We start from the raw sequence: 27,833 nt of genomic DNA, 5'->3' as shown, positions 1-27,833 counted from the left end.
TTTTCTTGGAAAACCCATGCAAGTGTCACATGTAAAATTGGTAGTTTTTCTTTTCCTTTCTGGTTCTCATTAGAATATTCCAAATGTCTTAAATTTCAAACAAGCAAGCACACTCAAAAAATTGTTCTCATGAAATTCCGTTGTTGTTTAAGCAATATTTGAAAGGATATTTTAAATATTTTAAGACATATTTTTGTTTTAAAGAATTATTTTAGAAACAAGTACAGCTGCATGGCCCAGAAGTTTGCTTCTCAAGCACATCATTTTGGTTCCATAGAATAGCAATCTGGCAATCTTGTTGAGTGTCTTTTATTATAGCCTCAGACTAACTAAATTTTTTTGCAAACAACTTGCAGATGCAAGTGCTACCAGTTGAAAGCTCAGTATACCAGATGCTAGCAAGTTTATGGGGTCATCAGGAAGGAATGCATGCTGTTTCAGGGCCTACCTCTCAATGGCTTCATTGTGCACTTGCCCCCAACTCATTGAAATGAAATGTGGTTCTAATATATATATATATATGTATGTATGTATGTATGTATATATGTATGTATGTATGTATGTATGCATATATACATATGCGTGTGAGTGTGTGTATGTGTGCATGTATATATATATTTGTGTATATATATGTATATACACGTATGTATCTATGTGTGAGTATATATATATATATATATATATATATATATGCATATATCTTCATATATATGTATATATTTATGTATATAGGTATCTATATATATAAATATATATATAAATATAAGGATACAGAGGGACTGACATGGAACTGCCAACGATGCAGAACCCTAGTGGACTTGGTTGTCTCTATGTATGATAACACCTCTGGTTCCACTAACCTGGGATGACCTCAGCTCTATCAAGCAAGAGTATGAAGCAAGCAAGAAACAATCATCATCATCATCATTTAGTTAGTGTCCATAGTCCATGCTGGCATGAGCTAGATGTTTTGACACAGACATAAAAGTAGTTTCCAATTTCTGAGTTTTTCCAAAGGCCCCAAAGATCCTCATATCCTGTGCTTTTACCCTTCAGTTATATCTATATCTATATATATATATATATATATATCCCACCCTTTCCCTATTCTTCTCTCCCTTTCACCGTTCCCTCTCTCTCTCTCTCACTCTTCCTCCTTCACCGTCTCGTCGCTAACACATGACGAAAGGGGATCTCTCTTTCTGTCCACTGCCTTCCTAAAGACAGGACATGTTTTTTGTGTTTCTTCACTCATGGAACGTGTACTTAGCCTTCATAATAATTTTTCTATCGTCTTGACTCAACAGCCCTCACCATTTTTTTTTACTGTCTTGTTCTTACTGTCTTGTTCTCACTGTCCTGTTCTTGTTAACACTTTCACCCTCCGCAAAAAACTCCTAATTTTATTTAATTTGCTTTGCGGTAAGGACTGTTCCAATGAAGTTGCATATTGTCCTTGCCTTCGAAACGCATAGTAGATGGAACAGGGTCAACTGACGAAGGGGTATACTCTTTATATTTCATGTCTCGTTTTTCTGTTTGTTTTTTTTCGTCGTTCGAAAAATGTTCGCTTTCTGTTTTCGTTTTTACGTTTTCGTTTTTTGTTTCTCATTGCGTTTAACGTTTTTTTGATGTCCTGTACCCATATATGCATGTATGTATACATATAAATGTAGGTATGTACATATATGTATGGATACATGCATATATTTATATATTATTATTATTATATATATATGTTTTTATGTATGTAAGCAAGGATGTATTGGCCAGTGAGATGTAAAAGGCTCTCACTACACTTTTGGAATGGTTGGCATTACGAAGGGCATGGAGCCATAGAAATCAAGTGAAATCAGACTGGAACCTGGTACAGCTCTCTGGCTTACAATCCCAGTCAAAGCATCCAACCTATGCCAGCACGAAAAACGGATGTTAAAGGATGATGATGACAATGTATCCATATCTTCATTTGACTTTCTGAAGAGCTGGTATTTGCCTGAATCATGTCCAATATAATGACTTCATAAATGAGTGTTCTTATGCTTAGCATTGATGGTTATTTTTAAATCAAGTTCCTTTAATATACTTGTTACATATTTCATGGAATGACCGTGCTGTGGTGATGTATGTGGTGGGAGTCTGACCATCCGTCATCCCTGTATAATCCTATGCTAGTCATAAGCTGCTTTTTTGGTTTTTTAGAGTGGTATCTAAAATTCTCAGGCAGTTTAGTTTAGAAACAAAGCCATCAAATTTATCCATTTATATATCACATCATTCTTCACCCAACCCTTTCACTATTATTATTATTATTATCATTATTATTATTATTATTATTATTATTATTATTATTATTATTATTATTATTATTATTATTATTAATATTCTGAAGGATCATCATAAAACAAGATCGGCATCCTGCTTTTCATTAAAATGCTGATGTTAGGTACATTAAAAGCAGTCAATGGCTTTCCAAATTCTAAGGCTTTTTGGAGAAGGGATTTAGAAATTGATAGATAAAATTCCACTATGTCAAACTCGGTGAATCTACAGAATGCTTTATGTTCAATGCTACCGAACCATTTAATTACAGAGTTGCTGGTGTTCCATTGTAATAAATCTGAGCATTTCTTATCTTCCAAGTTTATGAGTTGAAGGTGTGCTTGCTAACTATGCCTCATTCGTTTTGCATGGCCAGGTTTTACATATATATGTACAGGTATATATGAATGAGTGTGTAAATACATACATAAACACACACATATATTAAAAAATGTAATTACACATATATGTGAACATATTCACATACACATACATACATATACATACATACACATACATGTATATATATATATATACACACATACACATTTGTAACATACTCACACCCCCAACACACACACACACACACACACACACATATATATATAGTATATAAATACACATATGTACAAATATATTACAATTATATAAACATATATCCACAATTTACATATATATATTATATAATGCACATGTGTTTCAGAGAGCTGGTAAAACATCAAATACATGAGCTTAAATCAAACTGATCTACCACGCTTATATCTTTTGGAATACACACACACATGCATGCACACACACACATGCATGCATGCATATACACACACACAGACATACATACATACATACATACATACATACATATGTGTGTACTTCTTTTCTGATATATGTTTTATTGACTATTTTATATATATATATATATATATATATATATATATATATATATATATATAATTAAAATTAAAATTTATCTGATATAGTGGCGTTTTCAAACTTCTCTTTTATAAATATATATATATATATATATATATATATATATATAGATATATTTATATATATATAAAGGAGCACTCTGTCGGTTACGACGACGAGGGTCCCAGCTGATATGATTAACGGAACAGCCTGCTCATGAAATTAATGTGCAATTGACTGAGCAATCCATAGACATGTGTACCCCTAACGTAGTTTTCAGGGAGACTCAACGTGACACATAGCATAACAAGGCCGGCCCTTTGAAATACAGATAATACTCATTTTTGCCAGCTGAGTGGACTGGAGCAACATGAAATAGAGTGTCTTGCTCAAGAACACAACACGCAGCCCGGAATCAAACTCACGACCTTACGATTGTGAGCCGAATGCCCTAACCACTAAGCCACACACCTTCACATATATGTTTATTTATATAAGAGATAACTTCCCTTGGCAAAACAAACAGGACACAGTAGTGTGTCGATAAGCCAGCTGGAGGAGATGTCCTCCTGGGGCTAAAGCAACAGTAACATCCACCCCTAGGGGTCAGCCACACTTAAGTGGCAATACACTTCACTTTATCGTGCAGTTACTGTTAATACTTCATTTAGAGAATTAACATTGCTTGTTTTCACTTTTTCGATATCAGTGAAGAATTTCACTGGAAAAATATACATAAGGTTGCCAAGAATTTATATCTCTCATCGAAGGTTGGTAGCTATCGGACGCTGATGAAGGGAAATAACCCTGAAACCCGGGTCCGTTCGTGCTACGATCACGATGAGAGGGATAACTTCCCTTGGCAAAACAAACAGGACACAGTAGTGTGTCAATAAGCCAGCTGGAGGAGATGTCCTCCTGGGGCTAATGCAACAGTAACATCTACCCCTAGGGGTCAGCCACACTTAAGTGGCAATACACTTCACTTTATATATATATATATATATATATATATAAGACAAGATAGTGATTTCGAAATCCACATGAGTACCTCAGTGAACACTATGTGACTCCTTTATATATATATGATATTTTTAGCCATAATTTCCAGAAATATGTGTGCATGTTAAACCATCATATGTAATATTAAACATGTCATGTTATTATTTTAAATTATACTTCCAGCAGTGGAAATATACTTTATATATCTTAAATCATTTGCTATAATCAAGATAGAACCTGAAAATGGACAATTGTATGTTAAGACATGCAAACATCATGAATCTAGCAGAGAAATATTCAAGCTCAATCACTGTTTTAATCCACTGTAATCTCCACTGAGGTCCAAATCACTAGTCACCAATAGATAAGCAAACAAATGATTACTGAGATGTATCAATAGTTAGCCGAAGAATATAGGCAGTTCACTGAATTATGAAAATATAGTCCAATCCTATCTCTGTACATGGCATATAATCTCTTCACTGCCGATCATTTAAATATGGTGATGGTAGATTTAACAATAAAAATATTATTTCGTATTTAATGGATGTTAGTTGAAAGGATTAAACTCTTGCATGTCAAATAGATTGACAAAGCTATTATATATTTTACTCACATCGGAACATTGGAATAATGAGAGTTTACGACATCACTATAAAAGTTCTCTGAACATAGTACAGGCATAGCTGTATGGTTGCCAAGTTTGAATTGGAAACAACATGATTTCAGGTTCAATCTCACTCTTTACTCTTTTTACTCTTTTACTTGTTTCAGTCATTTGACTGCGGCCATACTGGAGCACCGCCTTTAGTCAAGCAAATCGACCCCAAGATTTATTCTTTGGATGCCTAGTACTTGTTCTATCGATCTCTTTTGCCGAGGGGATCTAAACACACCACCATCGGTTGTCAAGCGATGTTGGGGGGACACAGACACACAAACATATACACACACATACATATATATGATGGGCTTCTTTCAGTTTCCATCTACCAAATCCACTCACAAGGCTTTGGTTGGCCCAAGACTACAGTAGAAGACACTTGCCCAAGGTGCCACGCAGTGGGAATGAACCTGGAACCATGTGGTTGGTAAGCAAGCTACTTACACGCAGCCACTCCTGCGTCACTGTGTAGCACTTTGGCAAAATACCTTATACTATAACCCTGGGCTGAGGAAAGTCTTATGAGTGGATATGGTAGACAAAAACTGAAAAAAGCTTCTCGTATATATGTATAATTATGCGTCTGTGTGTATATGTATGTATGTCTGTCTCCCTTTCTTGACATCCTGCAGTAGTTGTGTCACCATCATACAAGCTGTGTTCTGCATTTCTAATCTTCTGTGGAAACATGTCAAACCATGAAGAAATAATCTTGTTTGTCAACATAAAAGAAATTTTTAAAATCTATCTCACCAAATAATGTCTGAGCCATACATAGAAAAGTGGATGTTATGATGATATTTTAACCTAATGAATGCATATTTTAATTGGACTTTAAATTGGATTGCTCCTGCCTTTTAGACAAAATGAACCATGATAAATACTAATATAATTGTTGAGTAATGTTCCTCCACTGTTACACCTGTTTAACATCTCCCACTCCATGGAATATTCGGCCAATAGAATCCTCACTCAGCATAAAGCTCCAATAGCTGGAATATTCTAGAAACAGCTGTTGGAGACTATATACACCTTGTTTGTTATATAGCTAAATTGAGTGTTCTTATCAAGTCTTTATTTCAATTTTTAGGTTGTGTACATTAGCCCTGAGACCCTGAGAATCCAGGCTTTAAATACGCTTTAACATTTTCTCTTTCTATGGTGCAGTTGTGTGGTTGGGAGGTTTACTTCCCGACAACATGGTTTTGAGTTCAGTTCCATTGTGTGGTACCTTGTGAAATTGTTTTGTACTATAACGTCAGACCAAACAAAGTCTTGCGAGTGGATTTTGGAGACAAAAACTGAAAGAAGCCTGTCATATATATATGTGTGTCTGTGTGTGTTTGTTTCTCCTTGACTTAACATCACGTGATTGTTGTAAATGAATGTTATTTTTTTCCTATATTCTGCAAGAACATGTCTGACTTTGGGAAAAATTACCTTGCCTGGAAACAGGTGCAGGTTGGTGACTGGAAGGGTACTTGACTGTAGAAAATCTGCCTAACCCATACTAGCATGTAAAAGTGAACATTAAAATGATAATGGTGATTAAAAAAAAACTCTATAACACACATGTGGTAGCAGCTGTAAGTCCTATAATTCAGTGCTCCATCATGACAACAACATAAGTGAAGACATTTGTCAACAAACCTGTGAATGGTTGTTCAGCCTGCCAGAAATAGTAGCTAAATTCCCTCAAGTCACACCATACTCTCTTGAAATAGTAGGTGGAGGTGTCATGGCTGAGGGGCTTTTCATCATGAGTCTTTTTAGTTAAAGCTGGCTTGAGATTAAGTGATCACTTATTCATCAACCAACCAATGGGAGGAACATTACATGGTCACTTGACTTACAAGACATAGCAACTAAATCTCCTAAAAATCACATCTTTATCTCTTAAAGGAAGAACATATTGGATAAATACAGTTTTAAATACTGTATTTGGGAAAAGAAAGTACATGACAGTCACACCTGGAATGCCAACAAATTGATCGTGTTGTGTGTTTTTAGATTAAGTCATCTTAGAGACACCCTTCTTTCTACAAGCTGTATTCTGATTAGATTTGTACTTAAGCATCAAACGCTAATGTAACACTCATTAATTATATCCAACTCTATGCTTTCAGCAGTGAGCTTTACTTCTTCATCTCATGATAACTAGTTTACAAATAGATCAACATAACCCACGAAGGCATAAGTTTCTGAGTGCAGTTTTCTCATTTGGCCAGCAATAAAATAACCAATGAACAAGCCTCTGTGTGCTCATGTGACCTGCGAGAAAAAGTAACGAAATCTCTATCACATAATACCCTACTGTCTTAAAAATGAAAGGAAACATAATGTAGTTCTTAGATACAGTCTGAAAATAAATAAATGACAATTCCATTTCATTGCAGGAATGTTTTTGATCATTGGTCTGTTCAATCAGTGCTGACCTGGGGTTAAACAACAATTTCATTCTTGTATTTGGTTTGCAATATTCTTGATGGGAACTCATGCATTGAAATATATTTTGTTCTATCTTAGGAGGGTCATCATGTCAATAACAAACAAACACACACAAATACACATACACGCACACACACACACACACACACTGGTTCTATTTCACTTCTTAATGTTTATTTGTCAATTGGTTAACTATTTAACCAATTAACTAATGAATTGTTTGATCAGCCATTCAGTCAAATAGCAAGGTGTGTCAAAGTATTTTTTTTAGTCACCATTCGTAGGCAGTGCTCCAGCATGGCCACAGTCAAATGACTGAAACAAGTGAAAGAGAAAAAGATTCATGACTTCATCAATGACATGTATCTCAGAAGGATCCTTATTCTAATAATAAACTCATGCTCTGATTCCATTTCTCTTCTTGGTTTTTATACTCTCTGCTCTAAATACAACAAAACAACAATATTTAAGATAAAATAAGGTACTTACATGGGTGGAATTCCTTGGACATTGAAGGATGTAAAGTTAAGTTTTACTCGCTCTGATTTCCTTCCTGTAAACTTATATATGTGACAAATGCTGTTAGGATAAAGATTTGGCCAGTTCGGTGAGTGCAAAGAGCCATTTCTCTGTGAGTCTCCGTGGTGGCTTATAGTGGATATCTCACAGCCTGAAATTAAATATGGAAACATGGAAAAAATTAATGAAATGAAAAATCAAAACAATTTAAATTATTAGTTTTGTTTAATAATTTGAACAACATGTAACTTTTGAATCGGACATCAAATATTTTATAGCAGACTTGAATAGAAATTGCTGCATACTTCTACATTATTTTATTAAGATCTACAAATGGAGGTTGACTATCTAGATTTACATACATTCATATATACATACATGCTTGATTGCTAAATCCACAAGATTTTTATTCTCTCTTTGTTTATTCTCTTTTATTTCTTTCTGTTGAAGAGTATAGGCTTGAAACGTAAAAGACTTTCTCACTTTCCTGAGTGTCAAACTAATACGCCTGCTTGTTGTCCATACACCTGTCTTTGTCTTTTGTTTTTCTGTAAATTTCAACTACATATATGTGTGTGTGTGTGTGTGTGTGTGTGTGTGTATATATATATATATATATATATATATATATATATATATATATATATATATATATATATATATATATATATATATATATACTTAGAAGTAGTTTGTTACGGCTGGTCAGAAAGTGATTATTGGTTTTGCACCTATAAAGAATTAGCTGTATAGGCAACTCTTAAGAATTGTTGGCTGGAAGTACATGACCTCTTTACAACTGAAATGAAGAATATGGCTATGAAACCAATGGTCAGTCACTGACCGGCCATAACAAAAATCTTCTAAGTATTACTGCTTTAATATTTTAGAGTGTGCTTCTTTTGGGATATATGAACTATTATATATGTATCTTGTGAGTGGATTTGGTAGACGGAAACTGAAAGAAGCCTGTCATATATATATGTGTATGTTTGTGTTTGTCCCCCTACCATCACTTGACAACCAATGCTGGTGTGTTTACATTCTTGAGTGACTGATAGAATAAGCACTAAGCTTACAAAGAATATGTTTTTGGGTTGATTTGCTTGACTAAAGGCGGTGCTCCAACATGGTCTCAATCAAATGACTGAAAGAAGTAAAAGATTAATATATGTATATATATATATATATCAATGTCATCATCATCACCATTTAATGTCTGCTTTCCATGCTGGCATGGGTTACATGGTAGGACTGGAACTGGTAAGCCAGAGAGCTGCATCAGGTTCCAGTCTGAATTGGCTTTGTTTCTGCAACAAGATGCCTTTCCTAACGCTAACCACTCCAAGATTGTAATGGGCGTGTTTTATGAGCCATTGGCACAGGTGCCATTTACATGACACTGGCATTGGGCATGACTATGATTTTAAATATATATATGTATATATATATATGTATATATATATATGTATATATATATATATATATATATATATATATATATATATATATATATATATATATAAAACAAACCACAACAAAAACGAGCATCCTGCTTTTAGAACAGGTACACTACATCCCTATAAGCCTTAAGAGGAGACTAAAGGGGCAAGTGACAGGAAGGGTATCCAACTTTTTGCTCTAGATCTGAAAAAAATGTCCAGTCAATATCAGAATGGAAAAGAGAATGCAAAATATTAGTTGTTTCACACACACACACACACACACACACACACAATGGGATTGGTCAAATGGTGTAGACATGTCTGATGAGAGCCAGTAATGTTTGGAAGTTTATTGATTCTAATTATCATTTGTTCAATCTACAAAGGAATAATTTGAGACACCCACATACATAGACATATATACGAGGTAGGTTAAATAAATATCGTATTCACATACTTTTGTATGTGAATACAATATTTAAAAGTAAGACTATTTCTATGTTATGCCAATCTAAACAACCATACGTTAACGTAACAATTAAGATAATTGCACCAAAAGAGTTAGCATCTTTTTTTTTTTATCCTGTTATATATTATATTTGATTACATATCCATACTAAACATTATTAGATTCTATATAATTTAATATACCTACGTTAGTTTGATTTTGATTTTTACTAAATTATCAAATGACAAGTAAATAACATAATTTTTGCCAACTATAAACTGAGAATATTTTCTAACAAAACAAAATCATGGAAAAAAAAAAATCTCTCAAATATAACAGAAAACAAAAAAGACATAGAATATAATCAAAATGTTTAACCAAATTCCTTGTCAACTTCATTATCCTTATAGTAACATAAATATTTTTTCATCTGACTCTGACAATCTTACAATAGACTATTTCTCTGCACTTAGATGCAGTGCTATCATATTCATTTATGCGATTTACTGTTCTTAACTCTATGATAACAACCTCTTTGAAAACTTTACCTGATTATTTCTACAAAACATTTCATCCAGTATCAATATGGTACTTTGAGCCTGATATGATTCTGCTGAGTCTCCTCTATACTATTTTATAAGGAAGCTTCTGCAAGCATATATAATGTAACAGGATGTGCCTGACATGATGGTATCAACTCAACAGTTTCTAACTCACTTTTCCTTTCCATGATAATCCTGTTAATATTTATTTCATGAAGAACCTTTCCTAAGGTCTTATGTTGAAACAAAGTTAATGATCAAAATATGTATTCTTTATTCCGTTTCCTTTATTTCAATCTTCTTGAAATAAATATTAATAGGATTATCATGGAAAAGAAAAGTTAGTTGGAAACTGTTGAGTTGATACCATCTTGTCAGGCACATCCTACTACATTATATATGCAAGTGATGTTGGGGGGTGGACATACACAGACACACAAACACATACACACATATATATACAACAGGCTTCTTTCAGTTTCTGTCTACCAAATTCACTCACAAGGCTTTGGTCAGCCCGAGGCTATAGTAGAAGACACTTGGTCAAGGTGCCATGTAGTGGGACTGAACCCGGAACCATGTGGTTCGTAATGCAACAGAAATTTAGATTCTGGTTTATTCCTACTGTTACATTAATCCAGTATATCTTGTACTAATAAAATTCTGCTTCTTTCTGAGTCTACCTGAAATTCTACTGTACCTTCTTTATATTCATTATTTTCATTGACAGCAGAGAATCAAAAACCTCCAGCTCCTTTCTTACAAATCAATACAAAGAGCACCAGCAAGTAGATTCGTCTAGCCCTATTCACTTTCATTTATTACGACTGAACCCAGCTCAAATTTCAAAGTTTGTCAGTTCATCAAAAGATTCTGCAATGAGAAACTATATTCCCACTCACCAATGTTTGCTCATGTTTGTTGTTTTCTTAACTTAAGAATCAGCATAATGAAATCAACATTTCTATAGATAGTATTTACCAAATTTCCAAAGCAAGTAAAACTTATGTTCAATAAATATAAGACTTGATCTATATAATTACCTTATCTATCATTTATTTCTATTTAGATCTTACGGAATTCATTTATGGAAGTAGACAAACTGGTAACACATTTCATACTCTGTGGTGGGGGTTAGTATATGATTTGCCAAAATATATCTTAATAACACAGCTGCTTACAAATAATTCTCAGAAAAGTTATTCAAAATAACACTCCTTTGGTTTAGCTGCAAACAGATTGACGATGGCTTCTTTGCTTTGATGTATTTTAAAGAATAATTAAAAAATAATATCAAAAGATTTTCACATTTTGAGAATAGAATAAAAATTCAGAACATTTTTTTAAAGCTATATTCTTTTACAAACTGAAATCAAAGACATACTAGTTGCTCAGTGTTTATAGTACTGAGCTACTAAATTGAAGATAATATGTTCAAACACATGATTTAATTTAATCAGCAGAAGTTACTTAGTGACTCAAGAGCAAAAAGTTTCATGCATTGGCATCTATCAAGCATATTTTCATTTGTTTGTTTTAGTTATTGAACTATAACCACCCTGGAGTACAGATTTGAAGGATTTAATCAATCTCAGGCTTTATTTGAACTGTTTAGCATTCATGTTATTCTGTCAAATGTAATACTTATTTATTCATAGTTTTGAATTAATCATGTATTATCTTGCACTTTTGAGATTTTGGTAATGTTATTGTATATATTTTAGAAGGACATTATAAAGTAAGTGTGAGAAGTTAGATCTAGACATCTTTAACACAAAACAGGTAGAATATTTGGACAGGATATGACCAAAGTTTGATAATTACCCTATCAGTCAATTTTTGCTGAACTGGTAAGCTGCAGGAACATAAAACTGATTAATACCAGTTGTCATACAATGACCGATAAGCACAAAAACAAACTCACACATGCACACACACACACACATACACACACACACACATACACACACACACACATACACACACACACATGTGAAAGGGTGCTAGAAAATTCCTGGCTTTGGGTAAAAGAAAATGCAGGCAGTTCAGTTAATTATGATTTTGTTCAACATATTCCCCTCTCTGGTTCACACACTTATTGCAGTGGTCCTTCAGATTTTCTAAGCTCTGTACAAAAACTTGGAAGGTTGGGCCTGCAACCAGGCTTTTCATTTTACCCTTAAAACCAGGGACTTTTCAGCACCACTACATATGTACCCCTACACATAAACTACAGATGTTAAAATATATTTTATCATACATGCATTTGTATACAATAGCATTATACATTATAGTTTTTCAACAGGTTAATCAGTGGTTCGCTGCATCTCCATTGGTCAGAATGACACGATAAGTATCTTTGGAATACAAACATTTTTATTTTCTACACCAATTTATATTCAAGATATATAAGATAAAAGAGATCACAAAGGAATAACTGGTTATCTTATAAACTTTATTAGCTTACAGTTGTTTTCACTATAAGATGTAGTGGACTCATACTTGAGTAACCGAGCAACATTTTACAGCACCTCACTTTGTGTTTCAGGCTCTGATGAAGCTGTAAGATGTTACTCAGGTACTCGGTTGTGAGTTCGCAGAAACAGCTGTAAGCTAATGAAGACAATCGTTTATTTCTTTGTCATCTCTTTTTCTGATTACGACTCTGTTCTCAACTAAGACTCCATTTAGAAGCATACATATATTGAGTTCTACACCAGTTATTAGAATTTCGATGCCTAAGTGCAATATTACAATTCATATATATATAAACATATGCCAATGCCCCAGAATGGCTACAGTGCCTCCCTGGCTGAGGGAAAGAAAGATTTTTCTCCTCTTCTGTATTAGTAACTAACAAACATCCTTTCTATAATTTTTATATATTAATGTTTTATATATAGTATTGTAATGGAGCTTTTCAAGCTGTTAGTGTGAAAATTTTCATTTGATAAAACTTTGCAATCACTGCCAATCTTTAAGTAATAAACGTTTCACACTGCTTATATATTACAGGCATTTTTATTCAGTTAATGGTTACACGTTTCACATCTATCTATATATATACATGTGTGTGTGTGTGTGTGTGTTGATCAAAAGTTTTCAGTGTGCTATTCTTATAAGTGGATTTCCTTCTATATTAGTGGAAAAATGAAATAAAAATATATTCATTAAAAATAAAAAGATAGATAAATGATATATAGATTGCTATGCAACTACCAAAGTATATGGTGTGATTATAAAAGAAAATTAGATATCTATTTAAATTACTCAATAATTAGATGTTTTCTAGGAAGAACATATTTAAAAATTCAGGTGTTAATTAAATTCTTCAACACTACTTCTTCAAATGTCTACAATCGTCTTTATGAATAATTCCCAAGTGAAGAGGTTTGTCTGTGAGTCTACAAGAGTTTCCATCATGATCAAAAATATTGATAAAGACATATAATGCAGCTTTCAATACATCAAGGAAATATATTTTTACAAATAAATGAATGAGTGCTATTTTCTTTATTTTTCCTTCTTCTTTCAAAGCTTATATGACTCTTAAAGATTAAGTATTATTGATCTCTCTCAAGAAAGGAAAAGTGCAAAGATTTTTCAACACCATTTTATGATGCTAATGATACATGATTTCTAAGTAGGATAATGGTACTGACCCTGAAGTTTATCAAACAATAACAGACAATAACAACTACTGTCAATGTTGTAGAATCATGACATTTAGGATACTGACCAGCCAATAGAAAATATGTCATTTTCTATTACAATGTGTGTATATATATTATATATATATAAATACAAAAATGGGACAAGAATGCAAGACATCCAGACAGTTAGGTGATACAAAAAAGGGGACAATAAAGCATCCAGACAGACGATACAAAGAGAACAAGGACGGGTCATTTGGAGTTTTCTTTCCTCAGTCGAGTTCCAGATTATCTTTGCAATTTCAGCTGGTTATACTTGAGATTGCTCCAATCTGCCCAGCCCCAAGGAAAAACTAAGCTAAGAGCACTAGATTCCTTGGAAGAAAGCAGCGAATGTATACGAAAATAAGGATGGAAAAAAAACGGAGAAATGGTACACAAATACAAATGCAAATAAACGACATTAACAACAGGTGTCTTTCGACTAAGGACAAATTAAATTAAGCTGGCGTGTGTGGAAGTAAAGCCTTACAGCTGAGACATTAGATTTGTTGCACAAATGGTAGTCAAACCAAGAAAGAAAGTTCAGGCTTGGCCGAACACCGGTCTCATGGGGAGAGAAGAGAGAGAGATAGAGGGATAGAAGAATTAAGGAGGGGTGAGAAATAAATATATATATATCATCATCATCATCATCATCGTTTAACGTCCGCTTTCCATGCTAGCATGGGTTGGACGATTTGACTGAGGACTGGTGAAACCGGATGGCAACACCAGGCTCCAGTCTGATTTGGCAGAGTTTCTACAGCTGGATGCCCTTCCTAACGCCAACCACTCAGAGAGTGTAGTGGGTGCTTTTACGTGTCACCTGCACGAAAACGGCCACGCTCGAAATGGTGTCTTTTATGTGCCACCCGCACAAGCCAGTCCAGGGGCACTGGCAACGATCTCGCTCGAAAATCCTACAGGAGCCAGTCAGGCGGTACTGGCAACGGCCACGCTCAAAATGGTGCATCTCATGTGCCACCCGCACAAGAACCAGTCCAGGGGCACTGGCAACGATCTTACTTGGCTTGCCGGGTCTTCTCACGCACAGCCCATTTCCAAAGGTCTCGGTCCGTAGTCATCGCCTCGGTGAGGCCCAATGTACGAAGGTCTTGCCTCACCACCTCAGCCCAGGTCTTCCTGGGCCTACCTCTTCCACGGGTTCCCTCAACTGTTAGGGTGTGGCACTTTTTCACGCAGCTATCCTCCTCCATTCTCACCACATGTCCATACCAGCGCAATCGTCTCTCTTGCACGCCACAACTGATGCTTCTAATGTTCAGCTTTTCTCTCAAGATACTTACACTCTGACGGGTATTCACATTGACATTACACATCCAACGGAGCATACTGGCTTCATTCCTTGCGAGCTTAGTATGTCCTCAGCAGTTACAGCCCATGTTTCACTGCCATGTAGCATGGTTGTTCGTACGCATGCGTCATACAGTCTGCCTTTTACTCTGAGTGAGAGTCCCTTTGTCGCCAGCAGGGGTAAGAGCTCTCTAAACTTTGCCCAGGCTATTCTTATTCTAGCAGCTACACTTTCAGCGCACCCACCCCCACTACTAACTTGGTCGCCCAGATAGCGGAAGCTATCGACTACCTCTAGTTTTTCACCCTGGAATGAGATAGAAGTTGTTTCCTGTTTGTTTGCAGTCTTTATTGCACCTGAACATCTGCCACAAACAAAAACTAACTTGCTAGTTAACCTGCCTTTGATGTTGCTGCACCTCTTATGTGTCCATAGCTTGCACCGGGTACATCTTATAGAGTTACTACCTACTCCTTTTCTACATACTGAGCAGGGCCATCTACCTGAAGGGGTTTGTGTTTTATCTACCTTCCTACTTATTAGGATTTTGGTTTTAGCTAGGTTGACTCTAAGGCCCTTCAATTCTAGACCTTGCTTCCACACCTGAAACTTCTCCTCTAGTTCTGATAGTGACTCCGCAATTAGGGCAAGGTCATCAGCATAGAGGAGCTCCCAGGGGCAACCTGTCTTGAACTCCTCTGTGATTGCCTGGAGGACTATGGTAAATAATAGGGGGCTGAGGACGGAACCTTGGTGGACCCCTACCTCTACCCGGAATTCATTGCTGTACTCATTTCCAACCCTCACCTTACTGGCCGCATCTCTGTACATGGCTCGCACAGCTCTCACTAGCCATTCTTCTATCCCAAGTTTCCTCATTGACCACCAGATAAGGGATCGGGGGACCCTGTCAAAGATATATATATGCGAGTAAAAATAAATACAAAAAAAGGTGGATTTTTTTGTATGATTGTGTATAGAGGAATATATTATTTTGCTTAAAAGAGTTCCAACACTGTCTGTTTTTTATGTTTTATTTATATTCCTGCAGAACTAATGTGGGGTATAGAATATGGAATATACAATATATAATATAAAATAAAATAAAAATGGATGGCACCATGAAATAAAGTATTGAATGTAGATGAAATATTGAGTGTTCAATATAAAGGATCAAATATATAAATATATAAATATAAATATATATATATATAAAGGCGACTCGAGTTTCAGGACTATATATATATACATACTCGCCCAAGATGCTGTGCAGTGGGACAGAACCCAGAACTATGTGGTTGGGAAGCAAACTTCTTACCACGCAGCCATGTCATGGGCTTCTTTCAGTTTCTGTCTACCAAACCCACTCACAAGGCTTTGGTTTTCCTGTGGCTGTAGTAGAAGAAACTTGCCCAAGGTGCCACACAATGGAAATGAACCTGAACCTATGTGGTTGAGAAGCAAAGTTCTTACCACACAGCATATAATAATTACATTAAAAGACAGACTGAAATAGTAAAGACTAAAAATGAGAAGAAACAATATAATAGCTACATTGGTTCATTTCATTTTCAGATGGATTTAGATGTTGATTTGAAAGATGAAATTAATCTTGTTGCAAATGAGACTCCCAAGAATAGAAAGAACAACTCGCATAAATTACTGAGCTTTTTTTAAAAAAATTTTAATTCATTAATATTAAAAAAAAATCTTGTTCACTTGAACATGTTACCTTATTCATTTCCATGGAAACAGGTAGATGAGAGAAATAGAGAGAGAGAAAGAGAAATCATAGTGATTGGCAGAAGTTTTCTTAGAGTTTTAATCTGCATCAAAAATAACAGCCAAGTGCATACTATCATACCCAATGCATATTTAGTTAATAATAATTATGTAATTAATTAATAATTAAGCAGTGAACAGAGAAGGAAACTTTAACATAATGGCTGAAATTAATTTTGTACCATTTTGGCAAGTGCAGCATAATTATTTCTTACTTAGATATTTTTCCCCTCCTCAGTACATTAAGTATAACCTCACTGTTATTTTCCATGTGGCTAGCATCCCAGGGTATTTTTCTGAGTCATTATGATATTATTGTACATTAATATAGCGATTCTCTAATTAATCTGGCAAGGATAGAGATGGTTATGCTTTGCAGAGGAGGTACAATAAGACTGTAACATGCCAGGAGTTGTCACCTGTATTTTCCAAGATCAGGGAATACAAAATCATTGTATTGGTGTATTGGTAGAATTGTTAGAGCATCAGACAAAGTACTTAGTGGTATTTTTTCCAGCTCCTCACAATTTAATTTCAAATTCCACCACGATCAGTTTTGCCTTGCATCTCTTTGATGACAAGAGAATAAAGTGCTAGTCAAAGTTCTGGGGTTGATGTAATTGACTAACTCTAACATCCCAAAATTACTGGCCTTATGCCAAACTTAGAAGCATAATATTTTATTTCTCATGTTCTGACTATGACAGCAATAACCTCATGGATTGAAAACCAGTCTAGATGTTTTACAGTATCATGCAAGACAGACAGCCAGATACACACACACACACACACACACACACACATCCATTTATAAATATATATGTGTGCTAAAACCATAGTGATATCCAGTTGGCAGCTGATGATGGGGATACATATTTGTTATGCTGGTTGTTTTCTTTTATGGACAATCTTATTTGGCTTAGATAATGCTTAGATATTGATGTCGAGTTTTGGGGAGGTTTTATGGCATATGTATTCTTTTATTATTTTATTCTTTTACTTGTTCAGTCATTTGACAGTGGCCATGCTGGAGAACAGCCTTTAATTGAACAAATCGACCCCAGGACTTATTCTTTGTAAGCCTAGTATTTATTTTATCGGTCTCTTTTGCCGAACTGCTAATTTACGGGGTACATAAACACACTAACATCAGTTATCAAGCAATGGTTGGGGTCACACACAGACACTCAAAATACACACTCACAAACACACACACATACACACACACATATACGATGAGCTTCTTGCAGTTTCCATCTATCGAATTTACTCACAAGGCTTTGGTCGGCCCGAGGCTATAGTAGAAGACACATGCCCACGGTGCCAAGCAGTGGGACTGAACCCAGAACCCTGTGGTTGAGAAGCAAGCTACTTCCCACACAGCCATACCTGCACCTCTCTCTCTCTCTCTCTCTCTCTCTCTCTCTATATATATATATATATATATATATATATATATATATATATATATATATATGTGTGTGTGTGTGTGTGTGTGTGTGTGTATAAGTCACAATATATGAATTCAAGTAATCCAGTAGAACTCATAAAAAAATCTCCTTAATGTGTCATTCTGCATTATTTTGAAGAATTTTTTTTTTGCCTTTTTCATTAATGTAGGCATGCAAGTAATCTATTTATTATTGAATATAATAACATAAATTATTTACATGCATTTAAGTTACAAAACAATTTGTCCTGATGTTAGAATTTTCTTATTGTTAAATAAAATTTCATCCAAATATTTTTCTATCATTTATGGCTTTTTATATACTCCTTACTTTATGCATATACATACATATACACATGAAAAACCCCTTTCATTTCCATGATCTAAATTCACTCACAAGGTTTTGGTTAGACTGAGGCTATAGTAGAAAGCATTTTCCCAAGGTACCATGCAATTGGACTGAACCTAAAGCCATGCAATTATGAAGAAAATTTCTTAACCGTACAGTCATGCCTACACCTACATTCATATTTTAAAAAAACCTATCTGTATAATAAATCTAGATATTAAGGAGTCAGTGAGATAATTATAAATTTTACATTCTGAAAATCCACATGAAAGCTAAAAATAAATCTCAATAAGCTTACAAACTTTCACAACTTAATTCTTAATGAGGTGGAAACGTTTAATTAAATGTCTAAATAAATAAAACATGAAATGTAAAAATACTAATACAGATAAATAAAGAATTTAATATATGAAAAATAACTTCCTTGATTGTTATCTAACTATAAAAAATTTCCTGTTATGGTGTATTTTGTGAAGTTATATTTAATACATACAAACTGCTTGAGGCTAGATTAATATACTTAATGTATACTAACGGCTTGGGGCTAGATCAGTTGGTTTAATACATACTAATTGCATGTGGCAGGATCAAAGAAATTCTAGTCGTGACTATCCCATCAGTTTTCAGGCATAGTATACCTTGTACTTCAATATCCAATGTATCCTTATTTAAGAGTGTGGTTTGAGGGAGATTTAGCTAATATTTTTAGCAGGTTCATGACCAACCTCTACAGGTGTGATAGATCAGTGGCTTTTATGAAAGGATGATTGACTTTATTGATAACTTGAGTGGAAGATATTTGGCAGTTATAAAACTTATGATTTCTCTAAAATATAAAAAGGACGCCTTGATATAAGCAATTGAACTGCTAGAAATAACGGCCAAATCTACTTCAAATTCTAATTTAGTAACTTATTACAAAATATGGAGGGCATATTTGAAATTGTATTCTGAGACAAACTAGTAACTAGTCTGGAAATTAATACTGATTTCAAATTTTTGGCACAAAACCAACATTTTTGAGGGAAGGGTAAATCAGATCAACCCTGGTGTTCAATTGGTACTTCTTAATTGTCAAACGTGTTCCATAAAAGTTATCAAGAAACTTAATCAACCCTTGACGAAAATTACTGATTAGGTTAGCAACACAGGGTGGGGGTGGGGGGTTCACCCAATCTGCTAAAAATAGCAGCCAAATCCCTTCTCAAATCACATCTTTGTGTCTTAAAAATTCCCTGATGAATAATATAGCTCAAGGTATACTTATTATTATTATCATCACCATCATCATTTAACGTCTGTTTTCCATGCTGGCATGAGTTGGATGGTTTGATAGGAGCTGGCAAGTCAGAAGACTGTGCCAAGTTCTACTGTCTACTTTGGCGTGGTGTCTATAGTTTGATGCCCTTCTTTATGAAGACAGATGAAAATAATACAGAATGGTCATGGCTAGAGAGTTCATTCCATCTCGTGACTTTATTCAGGGCCAACACAACCCCAAATTCTCATTAAATAAATTTAGTTGTTTGAAGATCTCCAACTTTCTACCAATAAAAATTAACAAATGTTGATAATTACCATAAGTAAAAAGCAAACTATTCTTCCACATCTCCTACTTATGAAAGTGAAATATAACAAATGGAAACTGCTTGAAATTTTTGACATTAGTTAAGATTAATAAGAAATGAACTGTGTTTTCAATTCAAAGAAATTAGCTTGGTGATGAAAGACCTGAAAGATGATTTTGAGATAATTACCAAAGTGGTTGCTAATATTGTGCCCCGGCACCTGTACCAGTGGAGCACTAAGAGCACCGTCCGAGCGTGATCATTGCCAGAGCAGCTGTCTGGCTTCCATGCCGGTGGCACATAAAAGCACTCACTACACTCTCGGAGTGGTGGGCGTTAGGAAGGGAATCCAGCTGTAGAAACTCTGCCAGATCAGATTGGAGCCTGGTGTAGCCACCTGGTTCACCAGTCCTCAGTCAAATCGTCCAACCCATGCTAGCATGGAACGTGGACGTTAAACGATGATGATGATGTTGCTATCTCAATATCTACAGATAACTGGTAGGCAAAAATAACTTTCTGCCATTATTCAAAGGCAGTACAGAATATGAAAATACCAAATGTTGGGTTCATAGAATTTTCAAGTTGATTTTTGTGGAAGCAGTAATTTTCTTTGTGACTTTTATAGTATGCAGTGTATTCAAGTGGTAAACATTGTGACAATCTCCAACCATTAGTGGAATAGTAGTCCATGACAGAAGCTATGTTCATTATAACTTTAATTACGCTGATAAATGTCAACCATTTTATGGTAGCCATTACAATAAACATGGCTGCCATAGGAAAAACATTCCAACATACGTAAGCTTTTCTCTGAAGAACCCAAATCACTTTAATAATATAAGCATAAGAAAATATTCTAGATCAATATATATCAATGAAATGATTACAAAAAGATGAAATTTGCTGATCATTAATTTTACATGCATTTTTCTATTTTTGTATTTTTTCCAGGGACTCAATTTTAGTGTAGCTTTCTTTTGCTAAAGCAAAGACATTGCTCTTGTTATATTCCACCATGGACATTTGTTTTGTTTTTCCTCTATTTTACATCATACATATTCATTTTAAAATATTCTTTCTGTCACTAATTTACCATTTATTTCTAAACAAAATACAAAATACAAAAAAAAAAAATAAAATTAGCTACTAATGCACGCAAGCTGGATTTATGAATTATATTAGTAGAAACTATATATGTGTTTAAAGCACATGATTAATACAAATATGATGGATTTTTTTTCCTTTTAAAATGGTGACTATTTTATGAATCAACATGTCATATCCATGATTAACTTTCTAAATCTACAAAGTAAAATGAAAACTAAAACAAAAAGTAAAAAATATCAAAGATTTTAAAAGAAGTGTGACAAGCTCTAATTGAACTAAACTAATATGAATTAGTTTTGATGGCAATAGTAATATTATGATTTATTACAGATTTAAAAACCAGTTGGAAGATAGTAAAGTGTAATGGAATTATGAAAAAGAAAGCAAATTCAAATACAAACTACAAAGCCAGAATTTAATGTGTTAAATTATATTCTTATGTAATTTTAATATATTTCAGTGATGTAAAAAAGAAATGTCAAAGCCATAAAGAATTATATTACAGTATGTAAACAATAAACTATTGATCTCAAGAATCAAAGAAGGAACTCCCATATAGTTACTAGGCATGCAAGAAATAGCAGCAACATTCCTTTTAAATTACACCCTACCATGTTAATAAATACATGGGATGGTCATGGCTGAAAGACTTTTGCTCAGATGTCTTTTCAGCCAAGGACAACTATCGAATAAACAATAATTGCTTCTTATATAAATGCCTTTGTCACATTGATAAAATTTTGCAGGGTTAGGAGAAAATCAACATCCAACATGCTATAAAATAATTATACCAGACACACACTTTCTGATCCTCTGTCTCTGTTCTCTCTTAGAGTCCTCTTCATGTACCTTCAGAGATATGCCCTGACTCTGCATCATCACCATTTTCCTCTCTATTTCCAGCTCTGGGGTAGCCATGCAACTCCTCTACAACAAGACATTGCCTGCTCGTGTATCAACACCCACTGAAACATCAAACTCATGCCAACATGAAAGACAGACATTAAATGGTGATGATGATGATGATAAATATTAACCATCATATTAACAACAGGTGGCATGTAAAAAACACCATTTTGAGTGTGGCCGTTGCCAGTACCGTGTGACTCGCCCTCGTGCCGGTGGTACATAAAAGCACCCACTACACTCTCGGAGTGGTTGGCGTTAGGAAGGGCTTCCAGCTGTAGAAACTCTGCCAGATCAGATTGGAGCCTGGTGCAGCCATCCAGTTCACCAGTCCTCAGTCAAATCGTCCAACCCATGCTAGCACGGAAAGCGGACGTTAGACGATGATGATGATGATGACAATGACCTCCCTTCTTATCTTTATTCCATGATCATATTTTGATTATATTGTGTTGTTGAAACACCATTCCTTCTACTTCAAGCAATAGCAACTGAGATGTGTCTTACAATGTTGCACCAGGAAGTGCTGTCCCTCCCCACCCTATTAAAATTGGTAGATTTTTCAGTTTCATGTTATGTGCCTGTATCAATAACACCAATGAAGGTAAATGTTTTTCATCCTCAGTTAAGGTACAGAAGTCTCCAAAATATAACATCCAATATGGCCTAATATTAAGCAGTTATCAGTCGCCAGCAAACCCTACTTTGAGACAAACTTCAAAACATCTGGCAATCAAATATTTCATACTCAACATGTGTAGAAAGTATACTTCTCTATGGAATCAAAACCTGGATTATGAAGAAGGACTTTCAAGGTGTCCCATGAGGGCACAAAATGTCTTATATGATAGTATGAGCACAAAACCCAAAACAAGATTTACGAACACATTTAAATCCATCTTTCTCTAAACAAGCATTCATACAACCACACATATACATATATGTATGTGTGCACATGTATGTGACAAACATTTCCTGAGAACCAGATTCATTCATAAGATATGAGTAAACTTGGAGCTACTGCAGAAATCTCTTAAAAGCCAAAGGTGCCAGGCAGTGGGTCTGAACCTGAAACTGTGTGGTTTCAAAGCAAACTGCTTAACTGTACCCATATTCATATAAATATTTTATTTATGATTATATTGTAAATGAAAACATACTAACCAGTCTTGAAAGAGGAAAAAACTAATAAACTAATTTGTCCATTGCACTCTCTTAGTAATAAGTTCACTACCCATTTGTTTTCTTTCTAAGAAGGTCTTCTTAAATAACCCCAACTTTGGCAATATTTAAAGGAATACTAGAGAGAATATGATTCCAACTATAATTAAAGATATCCAGGTGTATAATTGGATAATGAAAGCTAATTGTGAGCTCCATACCTTAATTTAGGTGCAAATATCTTGAGGGCAATTTTGTTTTCTTCTTCCTATGTTTCAATAAGAATATAAGATGGAGTCATAACAAGAAAACTAAAGATTTATCCATTCTTTCAATTTCTATTATCTTGTGTTGAATTGGAAACCTATTCATCTGATATTCCTTTGTAGATGTCTCACATGTACATTTCAGCAGAGTATAATATTCTGCAATTGGCATACATACATACATACATATATATATATATAACTGATGAAACATTCTTCGATCTAATCACATGTATAAAATATTGAAATACATACACACGCAAACACACACAGGTCAAACAGAGTTTACAGATATATATATATATATATATATATATATATATATATATATATATATATATATATATATATATATATATCTATATATATATATATATATATATATATATATATATATATATAAATATATATATATATATAAATACTAACATAGACTACTACAACAACTTACATTGTTTAACTTGCACACATTCATAGAATTTGCATTGCTGGCACACACACACACACACACACACACACACAAACACACACACACACACATACACACACACACACTTATGCAAATATACTGATGCAAATGTATGCATTGGTTATAAATCTTGAACGAGAATCAAGCAGACTATAACTTTAAAAGTATTCAATACACTATAAATGTAGACTCAATATTTCTTTTATTAAGGAAATAATATATTTTTTTTCTTTACATCTGAGAAGACACAGATAGGTACTGAAACAACTATACTGTAGTCAAGTATTATTTTATTAATGAAAGAATATATATATGTTTGTGTGTGAGAATATATATATACATATAATTTTAACAGTCAAACTCAAAGTAGATAAAGCTATAAATAACGGTATGTAGAATATTGAGTTAAAAACCTCTTGAATATATATGTGTATATATATAAATATTCCAAGTCTCCATAAATCCACTCTGGCACTTGAAGTATAATCCTCCAACAATTTTCAGTAGGATGATACAAAGGTTCTATACTTTGCTGTGGAAGAAAAGTGTACTAACGAAGAAATGGCATCATGAGAAGACTAACAGACACTAACTGCAACTGGAATTGTCACTCCAGCCATGGCAATTACTACACTACCCACAAACCTGAAGTAAAGATTGTCAGGCACAGATCTAAATAAGTATGTACTGGATTAGATTGGACTGGATTGCATTGGACTGGATTGGATTGGATTGGATTGGATTGGATTGCCCATGTTCAGTCCATTGCAGGACGGAGGCCTCAGCATGTTCTCTCCACCAGATAATGGCTTGAGATCACACTGGCTTGATGTGCCTACTCTGCCACACTAGCTCAACAAGGGTTGGCAGGCGGGTGAAATTTCTATACTCATACTTAAGGCAATATTGTCTAGGAGACATATTGATATCAGTTTATCAAGTGAACATTTGCATTGCTGAAAAAATTGTGGATATACTGTAGGAATATGAATATGTCTATTTATATCATACTCTCTGTTGGACAGAGTTAATTAAGGTAGATTTTTCTATGGTCAGATGCCATTTTTTTGCCACAAACCTTTACATGTTTCCAAGCAAAGTAATATTTTCCATGACCACATGTTTTTGCTGTTTATTGGAACCGAATGGCACAGTTTATATCACAAGGACAATCATTTACATCTACACACTATACCAAGACAAGTAGACACAAACACACACAAGTAAAGGATTCTTTTCAGTTTCCTCAAAGCGAATCCACTCACAAGGCTTTGATCAACCTAGGTCAATACTGGATGATACTTGCCTAAGGTACCACACAGTGGGACTGAACCCAGAAACATGTGGCTGGGAAGCAAACCTCTTAACCCACAGCTATGCTTGTGTTTGCATGTATGTATGTATCTATCTATCTATATCCCTACATATATTTATATATATGTACACATGTATATACATATATATATATATATATATATATATCTATACACATACATATATACATATATAAATACACATATATATACATATATATATATATATATATATATATATATATATATATATATATATATTATATATATATATATATATATATATATATATATATATATATATATATATATATATATATATATACAACTATATATATATATATATATATATATATATATGGGAGAATATACAAAAAATAACAACAGACGAGGACAGGTGGTGTAAATAACAAAAGTATATATTAGTATGACGCTCGGGAATACGGAAAGTCTTTGACGTTTCGAGCTACACTCTTCAACAGAAAGAATACGGAGACAAGGAGAAAAACACGGAGAAAAAAAATTGAATAGTGTTCAGTCAACGGTCAATCATAATAATGGCCGATCATAATATATATATATATATATATATATATATATATATATATATATACATACATATGTATACATATATATATATGCATATATAACATATATACACACGCACATACACACATACACACACACACATGTATGGTATTAGGAAGGGCATCCAGATGTAGAAACATTGCCAGATCAGATTGGAGCCTGGTGCAGCTGCTGGCCCTCCAGACCTCAGTCAAACAGTCTGACCCATGCCCGCATGGAAAACGCTTGTGAAACGATGATGATGATGATGATGATGATGATGATGATACATACATAAACACAGATATGGGCTTCTTTTAGTCTTCATCAACCAAACCCACTGACAAGATTTTAGTCAGCCCAAAGATACAGTTGAAAGCAATTGCCCAAGGACCATATACCTCAGAAGTGATTATTTGAACCACAAACCGATAAACACTCCCAAAACACAATCCAATAGAAACACAGTCTTACATAAAATTTTAAATGTAAACGTACACACACAAGTTCAATAGTGTGTGTATATAGGGTTGCTTAAATTACTAACAACATACACATCTACAACCACTTTTGAGTTACTGTATAAATACACAGTATACAACAAGTGTGTAGATCTTGCAAGTTTCCAAATACATACACATGCCTGCATATATATATATATATACATACACATGCATACCTAGATACTCATACACGCATGTGCTTTGTATACAAAAATGCCTGATACATATAATAAAGTAATGAAGACTATCATTATTTTGTTCTAATTGGATATTAAAGAAAGCACCAGAAACAGTTTGATAATAATTAATTTTCTCTAATGCATCTTTTCCAGAAACAAAAATTGAAACCTAACAGGTTTTTTCCTATTTTACTCATGTTTTAAAATTTTGCTTTTTTTTTTATATTTCCTCTGCTGCATTGATATTATTACGCACTTTTATATTTTTGTTTTGAAAAAAAGTTTAGAAAATAAAACTAACCTCAAATTGAAAGATATTTACATATTTCATTCTGTTTTGTTATTTATTTATTAATTTTTATTTGTGAAAATCAAGAGCAAATGTAAAATGAAGAGGAAGCCAGTAGATAACTTATGCTAATTATTCACAATAAATTGCAATACGCTTCTGTGCTTTAACATTATTCATTCAGCTGGTTAAAATAGATGGAACACAGCTACTGGAAATATCATATAATAAGTAAGGAATAGAGAAACACATGAAAAGATTTCAAGAACTTATCCATGCAATTAATTTCTACAATAAGAAAATGAGTGATCAATAAATCGGTGATCCAAAATTGGTCATAATGTCTTGGATCTCATATAGCATCTTGGCTTGGTCAAGGTTTTGAACTGAACATATAAGGCTTTGAATTGGGTAAAAAATTTTGAATTGTGAGATTTTGATAAGGAATAAAGCCTTCAGTTTGGTATAGGTAGGTACCAGCAAGTGATAAGTACTGAAATCTTTCTGTCATGGCTGATATATGAATATACAAACGTAATACTTTTGATACCACAATTCTAATGGCATACATTGCCATTGTATCAATTCATTTTGAAAATGAAGAATTCAGTA

At 34.0% G+C, this 27,833-nt stretch overlaps 1 protein-coding gene across 22 annotated transcripts in view; it reads right to left on the bottom strand.

Annotated features, from left to right (window-relative positions):
• LOC106869227 (tolloid-like protein 2) overlaps positions 1-27,833 on the bottom strand; it is a 1,141,949-nt gene that overhangs the window by 570,940 nt on the left and 543,176 nt on the right. For all 22 annotated transcript variants that reach the window (XM_089358367.1, XM_089358378.1, XM_089358375.1 and 19 more), the window contains one exon: positions 7,835-8,015. In XM_089358367.1, the coding sequence (XP_089214493.1) occupies positions 7,835-8,015 (181 nt within the window). The remainder of the gene's footprint in view (positions 1-7,834; positions 8,016-27,833) is intronic.

This window comes from Octopus bimaculoides, chromosome 10, assembly GCF_046866305.1.
Source record: "Octopus bimaculoides isolate indiv1 chromosome 10, ASM4686630v1, whole genome shotgun sequence".
Classification (NCBI taxonomy): Eukaryota; Metazoa; Mollusca; class Cephalopoda; order Octopoda; family Octopodidae; genus Octopus; species Octopus bimaculoides.
The sequence above is the reverse complement of the archived record's forward strand: the minus strand, read 5'-3'. Positions and strand labels throughout refer to the sequence as shown.